Raw genomic sequence first — 14122 nt, 5'->3', positions numbered from 1 at the left:
TTGTCTCTTGAGAGATATTTCGTAAACAAAGGTCGAGTTCGATTCGTTTATTAGAACGATACCGTTATTGTGAACGATTATTATTGTATCTTGAGAGATATACGTCCAACGTTCTTAAGTATAGAAAATGAGACGAATTTATGTTAAGAAGATTGTTCACACAGACATCGATAAATTTAGTGTGAATTACTTTATACCTTCAAAACTTATATCCTACTGCTATAACTTCTGCACAAGTTCCTTGACAACTTCAAAATGGATTTGAGCTTTAAATTAAAAGCTCAAGATAGATTTGAAACTCGCATTTAAGTCCAGTAAAATTAAGATATTCGAATTCAGTCCCATTAACTTATTTCATAAACTTAAGATAGAGCTTGTTTCATATACAATTCTCAATCAAATAAAATAGGATGGGTCATGTAGGCTACTTTTTCATCTAAAGATACGGTTCAGAGTTGCAGCCAATCGAACTCCTCCCGTGCTAACCTCCGATTATCGACCGGTGACCGCGATAAAAAATAACCATCTACAATATCGGGAAGTACAGTTTAGTTGTCTCAACAATGAAAATTTTCAGGATTCATCACTGTAAAATCAACTTTAAGTTCTACATTCAAGTACACAGATTCTTGATGGACACTTTATATGCTCAATCACATGCTGCTTTGATGCCTTCAGATGCATATCTGCCAACATACATACATGCATACATACGTACATAATTGGTTCTTATTTCATATATGATACCAAAATGCCAAACCATTGCTAAGGCTCAAGAAACATACATGTCAGGGCATGCTGTCTTGTTTAAACTACAGGTCTCCCATCTTTTGACTTGATTTGCCCATTCACTCTGTTTCACAATCATCGATAAAAAAATATAATATATACGGGTTAAATTTTTTAGTTTTACACTTTTTTTAAATCGTTTTATGCATAAAAATAGACAACTGAGATTATCTGCTTGTTACCGTGATGTTTTGTTGAATTGCATCAACCGTGGAATCTAGGCTTGTAATGAAAAACCTCTCTTCAGCTGTCTCAATTATATTGGTATCCCAGACCTGTATTATTGATCTTTGGCATTAATGTACATATTAAAAACCCTATGCACAAGTTGAAATTTAGGGTTTACATGGTGAAGAATTACCTTTCTTGTATACCAGTGGACATCAATGGTGTTGCCTCCCTTGTCTGGTGCAAACCCCACAAGCAAAGGCTGCGATAACGGAACGTCGATGTTATTTATTACGGCGAAACTCGAAATTTTCGATGGATTCGGGATTCGGGGAACATATTACCTGATGGATGTCTCCCATGAAATGAGAGAGGAAAAGAAGCGATTGCGTGAGGTTATCGGATAACGTTATCGATTTATCACAAAAATGTAAAATTTAGTCAATAAGAAAAAAATTGTAGGTATTGTGAAGTGTATACATTGAGATTCGTATAAGGCAGAGCTGTAAGTAAGAAGCTGAGATGTGTAGTTATTAATTGCACCAGCAACTCACCTCCCGACTACTCCATCTTCGTCTTTGCAGTCCCCTGAAGATCGGAATTAATATGTTTACAGGGACGGGGTCGGGACGAAACTTCTCAATCAAGTAACAAGGAGTATTGAACTTTTGTACTGGTAACTGCAGGTCTCTAAGCCTTTTATTTTAGTATTTTTCAGGCCGACTTAGATGCAAAACGTCCAAGAATGGTTCCGAAGCATCTAAGGTCACACGTTCCCGAGTTTAAGGCTCCAAGGGTGTGACAAGATGCACATGCTTAATTTAAGATATTTAATTATAGTTTAAATACAATTTTAATATTTTAAAAAAAAAATTAAAATTCATCCAACGATCTCAGTGATTAAGAAAAAAAGTTGTTCTACAGATCTTGGATTTGAACAGTTACGTTTTTAGGGAGTGTGTACGTTGTCAATAGCTAAAAAAGATTATGAACAAATATTATCTTGTAATATAAGATTATTTTACATTTATAAAACTTATAAATGTGACGAATTATTATTAACATCAGTGATTATTTGCCAATGAGCGTGTGTTGGTATAAGTGGTTGGGATTTAAGAATTTGAGTTTGTAAGACCAAGTTCGAATCCTAGCACAGGCACTCTTGATTGACAATCTGTAAATTTCTACGTAAATTCCAATTAAGTCGTAGGTATGTCTGGGGAGTTGCCCTTGATCTAAACATTATTGTAACCAAAAAAATTAATGATTATTTTTCATTTATAATAATTTATATGATTTCATTCTATATTCTACATATCAATATTTTTATCGTATAATTATTTAAATTTTTAAATAATGCTTATATAATATTTTTTCTATATTAATTTTAAAAAACAAAAATTAAAATGATTAAAATTTAAACAACAAAAAGAAAATAAATGGGCTAAAAGAGCCATAACCCAAAATACCTTAAACCATAATCTGAAATTAGAAAAATTCAAATTATTGGGTTAACTCAAGCTAAATTGGACCGCCTCGGCCCTAGTTTTAGGACTTCAATGTTATGGGTAGACTACAATCTTATTGTTTGGGTAAAATATCAAAATAATCACTTAACCTTTATGGAACTAACATGTTGGTCACTTAAAAACTTCTTTCCATTTAGTCACCAACATTAAAGAAATCTATCGTTTTGGTCATCCAAGCATTAAACCCCTAACGATGCTAACCTTTTGGTCACTAAACTTTCGGGGCACAAGCATTTTAGTAGTCTAAATTTTTCTTGGGTAAATTATGCGTTTAGTACCTAAATTATTAGTTTTATTTATTTTATTACATAAACTTTCAATTTTCTCAAAATTATATCTAAAGTTTAGTTTTATTTCATTTTAGTACCCCACAATTAAAAACTTTAGTTTTTGTTTCATTTTAATACTTGTTCAAAATTTAATGTTAAGTTTTGGAAAAAAAAATTATATACTAAAACGGATCAAAACTGACAGTTTAAGTATTAGACGCATTAAGTTTCTAACGACATAGTACTAAATGAAACAAAACTAAACTTTAGGTTGGTTTTGAAAAACAAAATGAAAGTTTAAGTACTAAAATAGACCAAAACTAATAGTTTAGATACTAAATACATAATTTACCCTATTCTTTTTTATAATTTAACCACCCAACCATCAAATTCCTTAAAAATTCTGATTTGACCTTTGATTAAATAAAAGCCACTTTGACCTTTTGTTAAGGTCCATAGGTTTGATCTTTTACAGTAGTGCTGATGCTTGATACATTTTGAGAGTTTAATTTAGATTTAGATAGTCGTGGTTCATGATTAGTGAATGTATAATTCATAAATTGATAGTCTGGGACGATTATAATGTATAGTATTTATTTAAAATCTTTTTTAATCATTGGTAATGTACATGTACCCTAAAGACAAAGCTACTCGAACTCGGAACTTCTAAGAAGAATAACATTCCCTTTAATTACAGAGGTCGATCGATAGATTCGTCTTTGATTATTTTTTTCGAGAACGAGATGATAACAAGTATATGTCATGGTTGATGTTGATGACATGGTGGTGACAAGTTCTAATACATAGGAAATAAACAACAAGACTATAGTAATTCAAGCTGTGAATCCCATCCATCATGCGAGAATCAAACCTACGGACCTTGATTTATGCTTTGTTGGAGGACAAATTTGCAGGAGAATGAAACATGGACAGTGTTAATTTAATGTAAGCAATTGCAGTTGGTGATATTTAATATATGTGTAAATTATGCATTTAGTACATAATCTATCAGTTTTGGTATATTTTAATATCTAAACTTTTCAATTTTTTCAAAACCATAGCTAAAGTTTAGTTTTTGTTTCATTTTAGTATCCCGCCGTTAAAAACTTTAGTTTTTATTTCATTCTAGTACCCCGTTCAAAATTTAACGTTAAGTTTTGAAAGGATTGAAAGTTTAGGTACTAAAACGAACCAAAACTGACGTTAAGTTTTTAACGGATGGGTACTAAAATGAAATGAAAACTAAACGTTAGACATGGTTTTGAAAATAATTAAAAGTTTAGATGCTAAAATAGAATAAAACTAATAGTTCAGGTACTAATGGGTAGTTTATCCTTAATATATTTAGTGAAGTGCTTGTGATAGAACTTCAAACATATATCTGTCAGGGAATATCATATGATTATTGAGGCAATTGAATTCATCTGCACGAGCTTTTGACATGAGCCTTGGTCAACTACCAGATCTCCATGCTTTCAGTTTCCAACTAGGATTGAATGACAATAACTTTTTAAAGGGTAAATTACATTGGTGATCTATTGTATTCTCCATCTGTCTTATTTTCATCACCAGTTTTGAAAAGGTTATGTTTTGATCACTTTTGTTTTTAATTTTTCTTATTTTGATCATTACAGTGTTAACTTCCATTAGTTTGTTGGAGTGACATGTTAGTAAAAATGGTTAAATTTTAACTTAATTCGTGAATTTTAGATATGATACTAATTTGGCCATAAATTGTATATAAAATATTAATTTAATCTTTGATCTTTAGATAAAAAGTAGTGAAAGAATACTAATTTAACAAACACCATATTCGCATTTTGGAGGTAAACAAATGAGTTGGAGATTTCATGGTTCAGTGATCGTTGACGATAGCGATCGACGGTGACGATAACCAACGGTGATGAGTAGATGTCGATGACTGGATTTAGAGGTCAAATTAATAATTTATTTATAGTTTAGGAAATAAATTATTATTCATGTAATGTTTAGGGTAAATTAGTAGTTTATCTATAATTTAGGGGTCATGTTAAACGTTAATATTTTGTTTACTAACATATCACTTCAATAAACTAACGTAAGTTAATGGTTTAGTGATTAAAATGTAATAAATTGATAATATGCATTATCAAAACATAACTTTCATAAATTATTAACCAAAATAAGATAAACCAAAAACAAAAGGGGTTGTAGTATAATTAACCCAAATTCAAAATTTTGAATTTTTTTTATTGAATCACGATCATAAAGCCGAGGGCTAATTGGTGTAAGAGTAGAATATTTTGGAAACTGCAAATGCTAACTGCATAAAATTTGACCATTCATTTCTTTAGTTTTTTTTAGGATTAATACAAAAATTACATAAATTATATTTTAAATTAATTTTTGGTGTATAAATATTTTTTTTCATTTAAAATAAGTATTTAACATTTCCTCTATTATATTTTGATTTTTTATTTTTTTAAAAGATTAAAAGAAATTAATCTCTCTCCCTCCCCTGTCGTCCCATCTCACTCTCATCTCCTCCACTTCCTACGGTGAATGGTCACCATCATTTGAATTTTGTCGGAGCAGAGTGAGGAATTTAATTGTGGTGGTCGTGTAACACACGTGAAGTTTGAAACTTTGGGTTTATAAAAAATATATATAATAATAATTTTTTTAATAAAAAAATTTAAAATTTTATATGATGACACGTATCAAAAAATGGCCAACGATATTTACGATATAGACACTTAAAAGTTACAAAATGATCCTCTAACTACAGAGCGTTACTTTGTTGAATTTATCGACTATTAAATGTTCCAAAATAGTCATCTAAATAGTTATCATATCACAATTAACAAGTTAACGTTCAGCTCAGATCGCCGTTAATTTTTTAATAGGAAATGATGAGTTTAGAACATAATGAATAGTTAAATGATCATTTTGTAACGTTTAATGGTCGATGGACTTAACACAAAAATACTCTATAATCGAATGATCATTATATAACTTTTAATAGTTGAGAGACTCATCAAAACATCATCCTATAATTGGAGAATCATTTATATATTTTATATATAAATTTATTCGTAAATATAAATAAAATGAATAGATCTTTATATTTATTTATCTATCTATTTATTAAATATAAAATATTTATATTTATTTATTTAATTTAATAAATGTAAGTAAATCACATATAATTAATAGTTTTGTTCATTATATCGATATGGCTTGAAAGTCGGTTTCCAAATCACAGGGATGTTCGCGTAGCAAGTCGGTTTGGTATTTGGTTAGTAAAAAACTGTTGACCCAAATGATATTTCTTTAAAGAATCTCTAATCCTTTGATATTTCTCGCTGCAGGAATGATATTGAGTAAAATTTTTTTGAATTATTCGAGTGGATGAGTTTTATTATTATAATTTGGAGTTGATTTAAATTTTTTTGAGTTAAATTTTTGAGTTTGTGTTTAAATTTAATTATCAATATTTATAATATTATTTCATTTTAATTTAAATGGTTTTTTATAATTATATATATATATATATATATATATATATATAATATCTATGATTTTTAATAAAAAAATACAATACATATATATTTATTTCATATGTGATATCAATATTTATAATATTATGATATTATTTTATTTTAATTTAAATGATTTTTTATGATCATATATATATATATATATATATATATATATATATATATATATATATATATATATATATATATATATATATATATATATATATATAACAATCCATTCATATGTGATTTTGATAGAAAAATAAATATATATATATATATATATATTTATTTCATATGTGATATACATATATCATATATAATTTAGGGACTCGACTTAAACTTAAAAAATCATCAACTAGTTATTTAAAATTTTTACAACTCGAGTTATTTGAGATGTATTTTACAACTCGATTTGAACTTGAAATTTTTTCGAGTCGAGTCCAATTTATAAAATTACAACTTGAAGTTATTTCGAGTTGAATTATTTCGAATCGAATCAAATTTTGCTCACCTCTAAAGCAGGCACGTCCTTCGTGATATAATTAAAAAAACAATTAGTTAATTAAAAAACAACCAGATGATCTAGTGGGATGAGGCACTAGATCCCTTAAGTAAAGTCATGGGTTCAAATTCTGATGTTTGCGAATGGAGCAAACTTGGTTGGAAGGTCACCCTCGCCTCTGTAGTATCCGATCTAAATTAGTCGATTAATAGATCGGATACGAGTAATTAATTAAAAAAAGCTCATCTAAATTTTACAAATAAATAAATGTCATCCCCAATCTCACGCCTTTTCCTTTTTTTAATTTTTTTTATTAATTAAGTAATTTATTTTCTCAGCCCCAAATTCCCACACGACTTTTCTTTTCTTTTATTTATTTATTTATTTATTATTTTTCAATTTTGTGTGATTCTCTCGCCTCTTCTATAAATTACACTAGACCTCTCTCTTCACCATCCTTCTGTGTACCCTTGCCTAAATCTATCAGCTTCATTTCTGTATTTTGATTTTCTAAAGTGTTTACGTTGCTCTATCTATACTAATTCATCCACTCCAAGAATTCCAGTGGTTCCGTACAGTTAAAAGCTAGGGTAATTTGCTTTGCCCTCGTCTCAATTAGCTCTTTGTTTATCTTTTTTGGTATAGCTATGGCCTTTTCCCTTCAAGTGTCGGCTATGAATCATGTTTTCCTTGATCTGGATCATGTCTATAGTGGAATCTAGATTTAGAATACGGATGCTTAATTTTTGTTTCTGTATCACTTTTGCTAAGCCTCGGTAGATCTGTGAAGAAATTAAATCAGCGCTCTACTTTATCTTTTTTAGGCTTCGAATTGCAATTTAATTTAATTTGTTTTGTTTTATTTTGTGCGTAGATCTGTGGATTTATAACTGCTTTTAAGTAATTTTGTGCGATTTTAATATTGAAAAAAAATATGCTGTTATATCTTGCTTTCTATTTTAGGAAGACAATTTATTAATCATGTTGCTACTGGCTGAACAGGGGAAATAATTGTTAATAATCGATAGGAAAAATCGTGAAAGTTAGATGATGAAGCAGTTTGTGATCCAAAAAAAGGCGATTGGAATCAGCCGTGAGGAGACGCGAAGCTCCATTCCGATGGCAGTTATGGTTATGGATCGGGGAGAGACTATGGTCTGCCCAAAACCACGTCGTTTGAGTCTCTTGAACACCTCCTTCAACGACCAGTCTGTTAGGCCCCTTAGATGGCAACTTAGGTAATTTTCCCGTCGTTCTGTGTCCTTCAACTTTTTATTTATATTCCCATGTAGGCTAAAGCAAAGAAATGGCAAATTGTTCTGTGTTTTTCAGTCATCAAGGGGAGTTTTGTGATTCAAATCCAGGGAGCGATGTTATGGATATGATTCTTACAAAGGTATGCTTCTCTCTGCTACTTTATTTAGATTCATAAATTATGCTGGAACTTATTTACAAGTAGGAATTATAATGGGTGAACTAGAAGAGATAGATCGTAAACTACTAAAGATCAACTCAGTCAAAGCTTGATAAATATTCGACTCGAGTTCGAGCTCGAGCTCAACATGAGTTCTTAACGAACCGAAACGTGTTACTCGAAATGTTCGCGAGCAACTCGAAAATATAATATATTAAAGTTTTATTTTTTAAAAATACATTATTGATAATATTAATATTTATGTGTTGATTTAAAAAATATAGTATATGGTTTTCATGTATATAAGGTTCGAGTTTGAGACTTCAATTAAGTTAATTCTAAGATTTTTTTTGTTTCTAGTTTTTTCGAGCTTCAATTCTTTGTTTCGAGTTTCAATCAAGTTTGAAAATTTTAGTCTCGTGAGTTTTCGAGTCAAATCGAGTTCCATTTTAGAGTTTTTGAGTCGAGTTGAACTCAACAATATTCGAGTTCGACTCGGCTCATTTACAGCCCCATACACCAATAAATCATTCGTTAAATTATACAGGAAACTAATGTTTGGTCCCATAAACAATGTCGCGGCATCTCAATGATAGAAATATGTTAACCTGGATTCCACTTGGCGAACACTAAAGAGTTACCGAAAGAATATAGTTATTGGAACTTCATGTTTTAGTACATCGTTTCTTATAAAATCCATATGGCTCTTGGTTTTGGAATATAACAGGGTGGTTGTGTAGCTGAGGAAAGTCATACACAAGTGGCGTCACCGCCCCCATTTTTTTGTTGCTCACCGCCGAGCAGAGTAACTAACCCATTAATACAGGATGCCCGATTTGGGGATGAGAAGGTCATCACCCCACTTTCATCGCAGTCTCCGATCCCACCTCCTTTGGGCTTGTCCTCGTCTCCATCATCCGGTTCAAGGAAAGGGAGCTGTGTTCGAGCAAGTTTTGGTAATAAACCCGCGGTGAGAGTCGAGGGGTTCGATTGCCTTGACAGGGATAGCCGAAATTGCAGCATCCCTGCAGTGGCTTAGAATCCATTTCAATCCCCAATAAGAGTACATCGAAAACGATGAAGAGGAGCTTAGAACCCTTCTCCGATGTAAATACTTTTGGAGGGGTTCTTTGTATGTAATGTGAACGAGTTTGTTGAACAAAATAAAGCATAGAGCCGTAGTTTAGGTGCAGAGTAAAATGTTGGGAAACCATACCGCAAGATGGAAGATGGTTTGAGGTGTGTTGATAGCCACAGTGTAGTGTCTCTGGTCGGGAAGAAATTTTCATATTCTGAGGTCCTTACGGGAAGAAATTCAATGGCTGAATCGGTTCCAATGAATGAGCGGGCCATGATGAATTCATGTTGTTGCATTGATTTCGTAATGCATATTTTATTGACATCCATATACCTATTATTTGGTTATGTATTATTTATACATATACAAATTTAAATATTTAAATTTAATTATAAAAAATAATAAAATATCTATTCTTAAAGAATACACTCTCTGATCATTTATAATTTTGATAAAATGGAACTATAATTTTTAGAGTAAACTATGCATCTTATACTCGAATTAGTTTTGATTCATTTTACTACCTTTTCTTTTAACGTTAAACCGTTTCAATTTTTTTTTTTAAATCATATTTGATATTTACTTTGTGTTTCATTTTAGTATCCTGCCGTTAAAAACTTAACGAACCGTTACAACTTGACATTTTTATGGATAATTTACATCATTCATCTCTTAACTATCTTTTCATTCCTATTTTTTGTCATTGGAGTTTATTTTTTTTTAATTTAATTGCTTAACTTTCAAACTACTCTTAATTTATTCATTCCAACTTTTAAATTTATATTTTATTTTAATCATATATTAATAAAATAATAAAAATTATCATGTCATAAAATATCATTAATAAAATAAATTAGAGTGAATACAATATGAGCAATTTGAAAGTTGAGTATTTAAATTGAAAATTTTTAAACTTCAATGACTAGAATAGGAAAGAGAAGATAGTTAAGGGATGAATGATGTAATTTACTCATGGAAAAATGTCACGTGTGTCAAAGTTATGTTAAACATTAGATATGATTTAAAAAAATTGAACTTTAGGTACTAAAACATACCAAAATTAATAATTTAAGTACTAAATAGATAGTTTACCCTAATTTTTTGAATCCAAATATTTGACACATAATTTAACATGCTAACTAAGTGCAAAACGGTCGGGAAACTTCATTGGAACGGCCATGTCTGACGGGGTACTCTGTATCTAATTGCCACCAAGTCTTAAATGACCGCACAGATTGAATCAATATTGGTAGCCTAACTAGTTGATAACATAAATTAATTCTGCAAATCCAAGTTGAGAAGTTTCCATCATTTTCTTATCTATAGAACCAAGTTAGTTCCATTTTCTTAACCGCATGTGACTTTGAATCTTAATCACGGATAAATTCAAAGAACCAGGTCCATGCAGATTATATTTAATGGCATAAATAATCACACCAATTCCCACCACCGCGTTGTCCAAAAACTTTTCATGCACACATCCCTTCACCTATATAAGTTTCCATCTTCTTCTACCCCGTTCCATTACATCGTTTCCCGTTGAAAATCGTAAGAAGGAGAAAAAAAAACACCCATGAAGAGGCAAGGGAGTCGTATGATGAAGGCCGTGGGTGGAAAGAAGAGCAAGAGAGCTGTGGAAAGCAAGGAGGAAGGGGGAGGAGTAGCGGCGGAGGTAGAGAGTTTGTTGTGGTGGGCGGCGGATGAGCAAATGCCGTGGGCTTCGGCGTGGTCGCCTCTGTGGGATGTGGATTATGTGGACAAGGCCTACGCTGCATTGTTCGGAGATGTAGCCTGGGATGATGATATTTGGAACCTCAAGAACGTCATGGTGATTCCCCACCAATGAGAGAGACACAGTTTGGCAGTCTGTTTTGCTTTCAAAGCTGTGTTTGCTGTTAAAAAAGAACTGAAAGAATTTCTTTTGTATTTCCTTTAGTCTAATTCATTTACATTCAGTGAGTCTATTTATATACAATTCAGATAACTAAAATTAGAGGACGAAACCCCCCATTTTGGACACAAGAATCATGATGTTGTGACCTTAGAGTCTTTGTTAAAATATATGCCATTTGTTCTGCTGAAGAAACAAACTCAGTGCTGATGGAACTTCCTTCAATCTTCTTTCCGATAAAGTGATAATCTATCTCAATGTGCTTTGTTCATTCATGATAAACATGATTTATTATAGAGCAGCTTTACTGTCACACTCATTCAACCAAACCAGCTCTACTGTAGTCACAGTCATGCTCATATATTCTGCTTCTGCAAACAACCTTGTCACTGTTGGTTACTTCTTTGATTTCCATGAAATCAACGAGTTCTCAAGCTTGATGCAAAAACCAGAAACCAACTTTTTTATGACAGGACAGGACACCCAATCCGAATCGCAGAAAGCTATGGAACTGTTTAACGTACCTTACAATTCTCAGTACATCATTCAAATGAGACTTCTTAGGCCGTTGCATGAATTGACTTAGGTGATGCACGTCGAAAGTTATGTCAGGTTCGATGTGCGTTAAGCAGATTGATCTTCTGATAAGCTTTTGAAAAATACTTTTATCAGACAACAACTCATCATCCACAACTGTAGTAAGCTTTACATTATGCTCTAGAGGAGCCATTGCAGGCTTTGTCATACCCAGCGATCAAAAAATCATCTACTTAAATCAACACAATTATTATCTTTTTCTTTTGTTGCCTTCTAGTTCCAAGGCTTTGCCTTGACTAATCTGGACCGACCTGACTTTGGTGGGTGAGTCTCTCAGCGGAGATTTTCTGCAACACGTAATTGTAATCTTTTTTGGTGACAATGAAATCACAAACTAAGTCTTATTCGATTCAAGAACATAGTTCTCTTCTTCCGTAATCTGAATCCAATGTGAATGCTTAACCGTCTCATTGTATGTTTTAGGTTAAAAAACCAGACATGTAGAAGAAAAAACAGTTGAGTAGAAACATATAAATGATTAGAGTAAATGTAAGTAATAATAGGATAAAGAATGGAAGATTATGAAGCACAAACAAAATTATGGAGTCATTCTATTAATATCATAATAATTATGCTTAAAGAATATTATACGGTGATGGTGCATTCTATTAATATATTAATTAGGTTTCCATTCACTCCCTTTTTTTCTCTTTTGAAAAAGTTTGTTTTTTCTGATTGGTTCATTTTTTTTCGTTTTTGTTTATTAGCGAATAACATCAATTTTAATGTTGGTTGTCGATCGTCGGTATTTCTTTATTATCTTTTTCCTTTTTTATGTCATATCTTTTTTTTTCTATTTTCAATAAATCTAGATGTACAACACGTTTTCATATACCTTTATAACATGTTTTCACATGTTTTTGTGACACGTTTTCTTTTGTCTTTTGTCATATTTTTAATTGTTTGGCCGATTTTTTTTAATGTTTTTCTAGGGTTGATTTAACATTGTCGCGATTGATCAAGATGATGCTTATATGATATCTTGTTGATCTTCCTTACTTTGGACTCTCGAAGTAGATTTGGATACCCGTTTTACATTCGTTGATAGCTTTTCACGTCACTCTAGTCTGATTTACGATTTTATTGGTGGTCTTTCAATATCTTGATCCCCTCTTTGTGGTTCGTTTGCTGATGCGATCGGATCTATTTGTATCTATTTTTGTTATAGCTTTTGTGTTAGATTTTTTATCTTTTTTTCTCACGGTCCTTATGATAATTGTTAGTTTTATTTGAATGATTATAAGAAATTATCTTAATTATGTGCTTAATTTAAAATTATGATAGTAAATTTTTATTATAATTTAAGATTTTTTTTTATTTTAAATTAAATTAGTTGCTTCCGTTAAAAAACTAACTAATGTGTGACAGTAATAATATATCAGCATCATTGGAATTTTTTATTTTAAATTATCCTATGGACTGCATCAATGATCAACCTGTTCGTGATATGTGGAAAGTTTGTGATATGTAAAAGCTTATAATTTTCTTTTCATGTAATAAAAATATTAATCATGTTCAATTATTCAGTAAAATGAAAATTATAAGAAAAATATTATTGAATTTTTAAAATTATATAGTTATAATTTTAAATAATGTGAGATAATTATAATATAATATTTATTCGAATTTTTTTAATCATAGACAATATATATATACCTTACAGTCGAACTCAAAATATTTATAAAAAATATTTCTTCTTAAAATAATTGAGGTCTTGAGTTCCATTAATAATTATTAATAAGATTCTAAAACTTTATTAAATAACGATAAATTTTAGGGTGAAGGACACATATGATCTCCGACTATAAGATATTATTTTATTAAATCTCTTAATTATTAAAAGTTATAAAATTGTCATCCAAATAGAGTGTTGCTTTGTTGAATCAATCTATTATTAAAAGTTACAAAATGATCACCTGATTATTTATGATATTCCAAACTCGTCATTTTCTGTTAAAACATTGACAATATTCTGAGCTGAATGTTAATCTGCTAACTGTTATATGATAAAATATGTTCTCATAATCATGTTAACGTCCATATCAGACAACCGTCAATTTTTTAACGGAAAATGACGTGTTTGGATCATAATGAATAGTCGAGTGACTATTTTGTAACACTTAATAGTCGATGAACTTAACAAAACAATATTATATAATCGAATATCATTTTATAACTATTAACAGTCGAATTACTTAATAAAATAGTATCTTATAATCTATGCTCATTATTGTCATACTGTCATTTAGTTAAAATATAAAGAAAAGATGCCTTCATCTAAGAACAGACATGCAGTTTTTTAAAACATAATAACACATGACATAAGTGGGAAATGATTTTAGCCCTGGAATTGGAAGTTTG

General features: G+C 30.6%; 2 protein-coding genes and 1 pseudogene across 2 annotated transcripts; 2 read left to right on the top strand and 1 right to left on the bottom strand.

The window, feature by feature from the left end:
• Positions 1–432: 432 nt before the first annotated feature.
• Positions 433–7274, bottom strand: LOC120149519 (annotated as a pseudogene).
• LOC120149403 lies at positions 7230–9469 on the top strand. Its single transcript, XM_039162198.1, has 4 exons — positions 7230–7371; positions 7784–8019; positions 8114–8177; positions 8923–9469. Exons 2-4 carry the CDS (start codon positions 7829–7831, stop codon positions 9232–9234), a joined length of 567 nt encoding a protein of 188 aa, XP_039018129.1. The 5' UTR covers positions 7230–7371; positions 7784–7828; the 3' UTR covers positions 9235–9469.
• A 1348-nt stretch (positions 9470–10817) lies between these two features.
• On the top strand, positions 10818–11327 carry LOC120149460. The gene has a single exon (XM_039162232.1). The coding sequence runs from the start codon at positions 10847–10849 to the stop codon at positions 11117–11119; it is 273 nt and encodes a 90-aa protein (XP_039018163.1). The 5' UTR covers positions 10818–10846; the 3' UTR covers positions 11120–11327.
• The last annotated feature ends 2795 nt before the right edge of the window (positions 11328–14122 follow it).

This window comes from Hibiscus syriacus, unplaced genomic scaffold (genome assembly GCF_006381635.1).
Source record: "Hibiscus syriacus cultivar Baekdansim isolate YM2019G1 unplaced genomic scaffold, ASM638163v2 tig00111005_pilon, whole genome shotgun sequence".
Taxonomy (NCBI): domain Eukaryota; kingdom Viridiplantae; phylum Streptophyta; class Magnoliopsida; order Malvales; family Malvaceae; genus Hibiscus; species Hibiscus syriacus.
This window is presented reverse-complemented; position numbering and strand designations above follow the sequence as displayed.

Bases quoted from the DNA above. Each gene is read 5' to 3' on its own strand.
- LOC120149403 (XM_039162198.1), top strand. From the start codon at position 7,829: ATGATGAAGCAGTTTGTGATCCAAAAAAAGGCGATTGGAATCAGCCGT. The intron at 8,020-8,113 runs GTAATTTTCCCG...TGTGTTTTTCAG, and splicing joins CCCCTTAGATGGCAACTTAG to TCATCAAGGGGAGTTTTGTG. The intron at 8,178-8,922 runs GTATGCTTCTCT...GGAATATAACAG, and splicing joins TGGATATGATTCTTACAAAG to GGTGGTTGTGTAGCTGAGGA.
- LOC120149460 (XM_039162232.1), top strand. From the start codon at position 10,847: ATGAAGAGGCAAGGGAGTCGTATGATGAAGGCCGTGGGTGGAAAGAAG.